The sequence below is a fragment of the Vespa crabro genome, chromosome 2 (assembly GCF_910589235.1).
Source record: "Vespa crabro chromosome 2, iyVesCrab1.2, whole genome shotgun sequence".
Classification (NCBI taxonomy): Eukaryota; Metazoa; Arthropoda; class Insecta; order Hymenoptera; family Vespidae; genus Vespa; species Vespa crabro.
The window spans coordinates 8205337-8215601 of NC_060956.1; the positions used below are offsets into that span (position 1 = coordinate 8205337).

At 31.3% G+C, this 10265-nt stretch overlaps 1 protein-coding gene across 7 annotated transcripts in view; it reads right to left on the reverse strand.

Moving 5' to 3' along the window:
* Positions 1 to 9743, reverse strand: part of LOC124422226 (telomerase-binding protein EST1A-like) — a 130903-nt gene extending 121160 nt beyond the window's left edge. For 3 of the 7 annotated variants that reach the window (XM_046958375.1, XM_046958374.1, XM_046958381.1), the window contains exons 1-17: positions 9604 to 9743; positions 8403 to 8844; positions 7921 to 8167; positions 7569 to 7820; positions 7224 to 7468; positions 6880 to 7068; positions 6677 to 6800; positions 6430 to 6599; positions 6102 to 6323; positions 5668 to 6006; positions 5421 to 5594; positions 4811 to 5335; positions 4650 to 4728; positions 4462 to 4572; positions 4366 to 4377; positions 3515 to 3739; positions 3274 to 3335 (exon numbers count right to left, since the gene is read on the reverse strand). In XM_046958375.1, coding sequence (XP_046814331.1) covers positions 3274 to 3335; positions 3515 to 3739; positions 4366 to 4377; positions 4462 to 4572; positions 4650 to 4728; positions 4811 to 5335; positions 5421 to 5594; positions 5668 to 6006; positions 6102 to 6323; positions 6430 to 6599; positions 6677 to 6800; positions 6880 to 7068; positions 7224 to 7468; positions 7569 to 7820; positions 7921 to 8167; positions 8403 to 8844; positions 9604 to 9670 — 3485 coding nt within the window. In that variant the 5' untranslated portion in view covers positions 9671 to 9743. Of the gene's footprint in view, positions 1 to 3273; positions 3336 to 3514; positions 3740 to 4365; positions 4378 to 4461; positions 4573 to 4649; positions 4729 to 4810; positions 5336 to 5420; positions 5595 to 5667; positions 6007 to 6101; positions 6324 to 6429; positions 6600 to 6676; positions 6801 to 6879; positions 7069 to 7223; positions 7469 to 7568; positions 7821 to 7920; positions 8168 to 8402; positions 8845 to 9546 lie in introns of all 7 variants that reach the window. The other 4 variants (XM_046958378.1, XM_046958379.1, XM_046958380.1 and 1 more) reach the window with 4 other exon arrangements.
* Between the last annotated feature and the right edge of the window lie 522 nt (positions 9744 to 10265).

Sequence of the window (10265 nt, forward strand, 5' to 3'; positions counted from 1 at the left end):
TTTTGGGACAACATTGAATTAAATCCACGCGTTCGCATTACAAGCAATTTCTCTACAAAAATTGAGACCAGACATTGGTGAATATAGCCTCCAAGGGGCCGAAAAAAGTACCTCCATTGTTTATACGTAAATTCGCCACTGAGACCAGACATTATGATACTGACAAATTCGAGTTGTCAAATTTGATCATCTAGTTTTGTGATTTTCTGTCGATCTGGTCACCGATGATTGGTCAATAGTGCACATGCAGCCTTAAAATTACTGTTTAAATAAAGCTGAGATTATATATAAATTCTTGAATATGTAAAATTCATCTCACAAAAAATAAGCATCCTGTAACTTATAAATCGTAGTGTGTAGACGCGATAACGTTTGCTAGTTGGTAGAAAGCAATCGTTATTATATCTTGATATATCGCGGAATATCAGCTGCCACAAGAGGTAACGAAAACGAGTAAGATTCTCGTATTTTAGTATCTCTCGTATAAAACCAGACGATACTTTTTAATTTACAACGAAATGTTCATTCGATACTACTCAACTAGCAAGCATAGGCTAAAGAAGTTAAATATACTCTCGTCTATACCTAAGGAAATTCATCTTAAAAATAAATATCGAATAAAAGAGTTGAGAGTGTTTCATTTTGTAAATAATAAAAAAGGTTACCCTGTTGACGGGAATGACGTCGCTCTATCTAAGGTAAAAAAAGATATAGTCTGCGGGCACAAGGTTAGACTACACGATTATCCGACAACCTTGGCAAAAACGTTTTTGTCGGGATAATCGAGTCCTGGCGCCAGGAGGAGATCATCAATTAACACTTTCCTGACAAGTCCGCTGTTATTAACAATTTTCAGACGGTTGAACTGCATGTATGTATGTACTTGCATTCTTCGATTACCGATATAACGATGATTACCATTCTCGTTACGACATTGTTCGACATGTCAGCGATATTCCTCTCTCTCCGATACGAATTAATTCGAACTGGTCGATTCGAAGCAATAGACCAGGGAATCAACGAGATCTTTGTCCGTACGCATATTCAAAGGGTTTCCAATTTCACGCCGACTGAGAGAGACATCTTTATCAGAACGTCAAGTGCATCTGAATACTCGTCGATGAGACGACGGTTGGGTTGATCGGTTAGTAGTAGTCGGCAAGGTGGCTACCGAACAAAAGGTACTGAATATAGCTTATTGCGAACGTCACATCCAGTAAACATGCGGAAGAGAGAGAAAGAGAGATGGAAGCAAAAAAGCTGACTTTTCGTTATTCTGTTATTCGATATGTCGTAAGTGAATAGGAGAAAGAGAAAAGGACTAACCTACACAGTCTTTACGAGATGCAAATATCGGGCAGTCGGGCAGGCAGTCAAGCGCACCATCGAACAACCACCAAAGGAAGGGCTCACACGCCAGCCCTCTTCATCTTTGGCATATACGATTGCTATAGATCCTTCAACCGCAACTAAAATATGCTCCTTGAATACAACTTGCCAGTTATCGCTCCGCACCTGCTCTTAATATCATGAACTTGAAATATTTTACTAATCTAAATCATCATCTTCATTTGTACGATGATAAAAAATATAAGATACGAAAGTCTTCCTCTTTGACGAAAGAAGATAATGCAACCCAGACATAATCCGAAATTTTAAAAAGTGAAAAAAAAAAATTTAGCAAATTAAATTGAGAAATAGTAGTAGAATAAAATCAATTCAACGAGGAATTAAACACTTATATAATCGTATAGAAAGAATATTCTTATGCAGTGAGAGGCTTCCTGAGAGAGAACACATTTTCAAGTGCAAGATCATAACAAGAACGCAACATGTAATAGAATGAAGTGAAAGTAAACTTAAAAGACTAAGGTCAATGCTCGATAATCCAGCGACGAAAATTTCTCCCTAGTCGAGTTCTATTTGAAAATTTAACGAATATTCATTTCCAAATTTTATAGAAATGTTATCACATCTACACCACTAATTTTTATTTCTTTTTATTTTTCGTATTAACTTCTATAATTTCTTTTAGAACGTAATTACACAAAACAAGTAACTGTTTCTATGATCATCTACCGAGTCTAAATACATACATCCTTTGTCACGAGCTTGCGAGACTGTCCCGGGAACTCGGAAACCTTTATCCGATATGGTATGTTGAACTCTACACAAAAGAAGTTACGTCACTACATCAACAAAATAATAAAGAATCGTTAGAACATGAGATACCTATTCGTTGAAGTAAAATAATTTTTTTGTGATTTCCTAATTTTGTTGATAAATTATCGATATAAACTAGAATCGAAATCCTTTGGAACAGTTATTACCGTGAGGCAATGGGTAATATAATTCTATGCTATAACAAATGATAAATTATAGCCAAGTTTAACTTGGGTGATTCTATGAAACGTAAATTCCTCCTTATTGCATAGTAGAATATCGCTTAAACATTATCTTTATTGATCTAACGTATGCTACTATCAAACAATAATTTATCGAATAACCATTCGTATGTAGATCTATATGTCATTAGTATGTACATTATAGTTTATACTCCTATTTTAAATGTCTGCAAAAACTAATATTTAAAACGACCAAGTCCATAACTACTTGAACTTGATAATAGCAGAAAACAAATTATCTGGTGTTTCTTCAAACAGTACTAAAACATTTCTTTTATCTCTCTACGAATATTTGCATTCTAACACCTAACAGTTATAATAACTAACTCATTCATCTATTTGAGAAAATATCTTAAAGTAAAATATATATGCAAGAAGTTTCATATCACATATGCTGGCGCACGTTGGCTGTTAACTGAACAATCTATTTAGTCTTTGAAATCCTGTGTATTTCATTTACGTAAATTTACAAATGTGTCTTTAAACTATTCAACATTCTTACCTGTTAAGTCTTTTGTGAATAAATTTATTATGAATAATTTTTTGTCGACTATCCCGTTACTTCTATTTGAGAAAATAAAAACACGCACGCAACACATACACACACACAAGTAATAGATATCTTTAAGATACTTCTCCATATCTATTAGGTGGACCGGAAAGTAATGTCACTTTCTTAAATTAAATTCAAACGAATAAATTTTTAACAAGTTTTTATTTTTAATCACAATCAAATATCGACATGCGCAGAAACGACATTACTTTCCGGTCTACCTAATAAATAAAGACCAAGAGAAATACTAACAAACTATAACTTAGATATAAAATGGATATATAAATTGGATATATAAATGTTGATAATACTTACCCTATTTTGGTGATCAACTTCCCATGCACATGGAGATAGGATGTAACAAAACGTTTATTCACCTGTTAACAAAATAAACATTTTTATTGTAAATTGATATTTTTATTATATATATTTTTTAGTGATAATTATATGCAATTGTGTTTTATTAAACTACAAAATTACGTAAGTAGTATCTAAAAAATTAATAAATTAAAATAACAAAATTAATAATAATAATTCAATATATTTATTAACTTACCTCAACACTCGTCAATTGTGCTAATTCTTCTAAATCACTTTGTGCCAATCTTGAATCAGTAGTACTAGCTGCCGTAGTTGTACGCCTAACTCTTTTGCCACCTGGATGAATCCATATTTCTCGTCTTAATCCTCCTCCAATGTTATTTGCTCCTTCTTTTTCTTTCATCCTGGCTCTTTCCTTCCATTCTCTCTCTTCCTTGCGTTTACGTTCCGTAGATTCGTACTGTTAAAATTGCATTAATCATAAGTACGTAAGTTTTGTTTCATTAATTCAAGTTATGAACAATGTGATGCATCTTGTAATTGAAAGATAATAAATGAGGAGTAGTAAAAAATAAATATCCTTTTTTTTAATTAGAAATCTTAATCTCTCAATTACAAACTTTTAAAAGATACAAATATTGTAACTTCCTAAGTAAAACTTTATAAATAGTCTTACTGTTAACTACTTGTATCTTTTAATTAAATAATAGCTTCCTACGACTAGAAGAAGGATGCATGCCGATATGTTGTGTCGTAGTGCAGCAGCAACTAAAAAAGATACATGAATTGTTTTGTGAAAAAAGAAAAGAAAAGTGCATTAGACCATTGCACCTCAAATCTACTACAAGTTTAATTACTCCAGATATTCTTACGAATATACTTTTTATAATTTCTTTCCGAATAAATTTCTTTTCGAATAAATTATTATTCTACAAATGAAAGTTGTCGGTAGTGCATAGAAATATTCGCATAAAAACTGGAAAGTGCACAAAAAAAGAAGTTGTAGAATGAAAATATCTACTAAAGCTCTGGCCGTGGTAATGTATGATATTTAGGGACTCACACCAAGTATCGAAATTTACTTACATAATGTAGATACTGGCAGCAAAACAAAATTAAAATATTGACGTTAGTATCATCACAAACAATACGAAACATGTTTTAAATGTCTTATGACCATACCTTTTTTCTATTTTCATCAAAAAGTGCTAGCAAACTTTCCCTAGCAGAATGAAAGGGATTAGATGCCATAAGCGATCGCATATAGTAATATACTGCGTCCAATTTTCGTTTCTGGAAAAAAAGAATATAAAATTAAATAGAAGCAAAGCTATAATTTTTATTTTATCATATGGTATAATGTTACATACGGCATAATGTGCCAATAAAGCAAGTTGATTATAAGGTCTTCCATTCTTTGGATTGATTTGTTGTGCTTTCGAATACCACCTTTAAATAAATAAATTAGAAAAAAATCAAACTTTGCACTTGTATATTTTTTATAAATATTAAATAACATTTATATACATACTGCCTTGATTTTCCGTAATTTGTAGTTTCATTTGCTTGTTCTCTGTACCTTGCTAGATCACCCAGAAATAGAAATATTTTTTGTGCGCTTACTAAAGCTAAACCTAAGATTCCAAGACCTTTAGGTAGCGTGGATGATGCAAGAAATGCTTGTATCTTGAAGTCATACGTATTTTCAAGTACTGTAATTAAATTTTCCAAGTATATAGTACCCTCGTCAATTATACTTAGCATCGTTTTTTTGTAATACTCTTTGCTTTCTGGATTCTCTTTGGACATTCCTTTTCTTAATATTTCAATCATATTATAAAACAATATTTTCCAAAAGTGTTGTTCAACATTCTCGGCTTGGCAGAACTTGATATCAGTCTTAAGCAATGTTTGCAAGCTATCCTGAAGAAAGTGTCTTATATAGGACACCCTCTCCCAATTTGTTGTGAAACCACCAGAACTTAACATCCATTGTAATTCTAAGTCTGCTCGGCCTATGTCCAGCAAAAGGCAAGGATTTTTTGTAGACCGGAAACTGTTAATCACACCAAAATATTATCACATAAATATTAGAACTATTTAAAATAAAAATATATTGATTCGTGTTTGCTATAACTTACCTTTCTGAACAAGGATCATACCAAGAAGGTCTCATATTGCCAAATTGATCTGTCGTATACGACGAAGGTACTCCATCTAATGGTGCTCCATGAAAATTATTATGATAAGATGCTATACCCGTATGAGATTGAAATACAGGAATACTGGTAGTTTGAGATGACGTTTGATTCTCTCTGAGATTAAATATAATAAATTTATGATAACAGTCATTTAACCATAGAAATGCCGAAATCATAATGTAATTACCTTTGCGAAATAGCTCTACTACCAGGAGAAGTAACAACTATAGGCTTATTAGGATTATTAGGATCAAACAATATTCTTTGCTGTTGAATTCCTTGTCGAGAAACAGTATGGCTAGGTGGCGATTGATTGGTTTCTGGTAAAACTAAAACCCCTGGTGCTTGAATATTTGTATATCCTGTAGGGGATACTTGTCGTATTGTTGTATTTGAATTTGCATTTGATAATGGAGTAGGGATAGTGTGAGAAGATACTTTAGGAGTTTGTCTTCCCTCATCCGAATCGCATACAGACATTTTCCGTCCAGTTCTCCAATTTTCATCTAAATGCCGATCTGCTGGTCTAAATCGGGCAAATTTAAAAATACATTGCATACTTTTATGTGTATGTGGACATATGTATAAGGAGAATATCGTAAAATAATTAATATTATTCACCTTGGTCTATGCAGTTCTTCGTAATGTCGACTGCTACTACGATAATTTCTGTCCTTACTAGATTCACGACTACGTTGAATTATATTACGATGTCTTCTATGATCATATCTTTTGTTATTATTGCTATTTTTCTGATTATTGTTATAACTGTCATTTTCTCTATTTTGCTGATTATTTTGACGATCACGACTATTTACACGTGTTTTTTCTGAACTATTGTTCCTTAAAGAAAATATAAAATAATTATATTATTAAAAGGATATAAACAAAAAATAATTTACTAAATAATGCAAAGTCAAATAGTAACTATGCATTAGTATCTATTTACTGATCAACTGCAGGTTTCTTATCACGCTTTTTTTTTCCTCGCTTGTGACTCTCTCTTTTTGATTGAGATCCAGATAAACTTACACTTTCGTGTAAACTTTGTACAGACGAACTACGGCTCAGGTATTGTGCTTCTAATTTCTCATTTAATTCAACTTCTTCACTCCAATCCTGTAAATACATATTGAAGTAATTTCTGTATAATATAAATTATTTAAACTATATTACCAGCTCAGCTTGATACTTACAAGAGTGCGTTCTGATGCTATATCAGGTAACATACTAAATGATTCACTTTTTGATGGACTTAATATTTGTTGACTACGTTGTTTTTCCATAGATTTACCTTCATTTGAATTGTTTACTCTTTGTCTTTATAAGAAAAAGGATTTATAATTTAGCTATAATAAAATAAATCTCTGTATCCTAATTAATTTGGCTTGAATCTTACGTATTATAAGTACGATGCTGTGAAGAAATTGGAGGCGATGCACTATGATGTTGTTCTTCAGATGAAATCTGACATCTATTTGAACTAGATATAATAGACATTGGTGGTGGCAACATAACACTATCAGCGCGACTTAAACTTTCCATGCTTGTATACATAGTACTATTACTACCACGACGATCATAAGACCTATTAATTGTTTTATTATTAATTCATATATACATATATTCATATACACATATATACATACATACATATATATATATATTTTTTTTATTTTTTTAAATAGAAGAAATGTTACAAAATCATGTTAACATATCGGTATTTTATGGATAATACTTTACCTATTTGTATATTCCTGACTGGGAGTATGAGATCTTGAACTTGGAGCCGAATACTGATCCGGAGTAACAGGTCTAAACACATTAGTTGGACCTTCTATTTCTTCTGGTCTAAGTCTACCTCTACCCCTACTTCTTACAGGTACAGTATTAGACCAACAAGGTTGAGGTGGTAATGGACCAGAAGGTGGCAAGTTTTGCATAGTTTGTGAATGTTGAATTGCAGGTGGATAATAAACTGATGAACCCTATTATGGTATATCATAAAACATGAAGTAATACTAATAATTAAAACAAATTATCTATAAAATTATCTAATGAATATATTGAGTTTATTTGAAACATTACAGTCGTGCCATTCCAAGACTCTTCAATTGTAGAAGCAAAAGAACTGTTAGGTAGTGCTAAACCATTGTCGATCAAATATTTCTTTTGCAAACGTGGTGGTAAAGAGTCCAATTTGTTAGAACCACTTTTTTTGCCTGAAGGTGGTTTACCCTGAAATTTTTCAGGATGTCCAGCAGGTTCTACACTACGTGTATCTCGAGTGCGAGAAAAATCATTTGGGTTGTTCGGTGTTACAAAAAGAGGTTCTGAACCCTAATTATAACAAATATTTGGACTACAATTAAGTAAAATCTAATATAGTAATTCTAAGTAATTACAATATAGCAGAGGAACAAATTATAAATTTCCTAACCTGTCTAATTTCTCGTGGATTATCTCGTCTATTACCATAATTTTTAGTAGATAATGGAGAATCTGATCTCCAACTCTCTTCATTTTCATTAGTATGACGATTCCTGCGATTACCCAAAAATCGTTTGCCATGTTCATCTCTTCCACTGCAACCACCTGAACGATTACGATGTCTATGACCTTTATAACTACGATTGGAATGAGAATCGCAATCTTCACTTTCCTCTCTTTCATGATCACGATCAAACCTAATAATGCAGAAAGAAGTTTAATGTAAAATAAAAGGGATAATCTGACATTTTAAAAGCAACAAAAAATGTATCACGCTTAAAATTATACTTAAATTTGTATGTTTGATTTATATTCCATTATATATGTAGATATCAAAAATCAACATAATCCTTTTCTATATATTAATAATTTCTATTAATTACCCTTTTCCTAAACAAATGCTAGCTTTATACTGATAATAATAAAGATCACCTATTTGCTACATCCTGTTCAGCCAATGCTTCCTTCACTTTCTTAGGTACGTACAGTTGCTGTTCTGGTTTCCTGCTTTTTCTTCTTAGATCTCCACCAAAGTTACTTTTAAAAGAATCTTGTGCTTGATCACTATTATCATCATTTTTAAGATTAATATGCATATCATTCAATTTCTCATTTAGATTTTCTGCATAAGATGATGGTGGACTGTGGTACATTTGACTGCATCTATTGGACTGTGATTGCTTTAAACGATGTTGGACGGATGTTGGTTTTGATTTTATTTGTGAATTATTTTCATGATCGAAGTCATCAGCAGACTTCTCTGATTTCCGAAGTGGACCACTCCCTGGTCTATACAAAGCTTGTGGTGCTCTATTGCACCCTCCACGCATTCCTACTGATCTTTCTTTTTCCAATGTGGAACTTTGTATATTATCTGAAAATATACAGTACATTATCGAAATTTACTAAAATATGTACTGATGATTATTAATTTTACTTATAAGCAACTAACTTTTAACTATACAATACAAATAAGAAAATATTATTTATTATAATGTAACGTTATATATCTGTAATAATTCGGTATTTTATTAGATACATATAGTAAGTAGCAAACAAATTGATTGATACTGTTTAAAAATTTACTTAGAATGATTATTATAATCAAATATATTAGTTCATAGTATAAACATTCCATTTATTATAGAAGATGAACTGAATTCTTTGTAATTGCATTATCATCTTTAGAATTCATATTGTAAAACATTTATATTTACGTGCAAGTTTTAAGATAAAAATACTAGCGATAGAATACAATAATAATACGATACATAGTAAGGCCTGTTGACATCCTTGACAGTAATTAGAAATTAATATTTGAATATTGAAAAATCATTACATAATTCACGTAAACTCAAAGCACTTAAATAGCAACGAGATATACTTTACAAATAATTAAAGATATTAGCGCGTTTTATTTTAGCAGAAATAAATGTTTGTAAACTACTACATATTACAATGCCTTCTGTATTTTTAGGTTAGCTTGTTTGGTTGAGGTTAGCTTTATAGGTTGATCCAGCGGAAATTGCTGAAGACTCACAGGCCCTATAACTATTTATTTATGAATTTGGCTTACAAAATCATCATATAATTTTGGCACAATCCCGTGAAAATGTTATTTCTCTTAAAGTACCTTGTGAAAATCCTCCCCACTTATTGCGTCCTTTGTCGCGATTCGCCATATTGAAGTACAATCGCATCTAAATTTTTATGAAATCAACGAATGCCAGGTGAAGTCATAGTCATCATTGAATAAGCATAAGGTAAAGACATTTATATTAACCAATTATCAATAGAATTATTTTATCTGATTATGTATTCTAATGCGAATAATCGAAAAATATCTTTTCTATTTACGATATGTCATAAAATCATCAACAATACAAATTTCAGCAAAATTAAACTTTGTTGAAATTCACAGAGGTTCTACTCGTTTGAATCAGATCATATTGTATTTATCAAAAAACAAGACTATAAGTTTTAAAATCATTTTATTGAGTTTTCGTTTAAGACCATAATACAAAATTCTACAAGAATTTAAGCCATAAACTTAAGATGTAAAATAAATAATTCATGAGACACAGTCTATCTAAAACGTAAAATTCAACCAATAGCAAACGAGAAATTATTTCCTCCCATTTACAAAGGTTTAGTATAGAAATGTAATGAAATTTGCCATTCCACCATACAATAAATAAGCTTCTCTTTTATAATTTACTAACAATTTTGTACTGAATTACGGATTTTACATTAATATGAAATCTATTTAGATATACATCACAATCATTTACATTT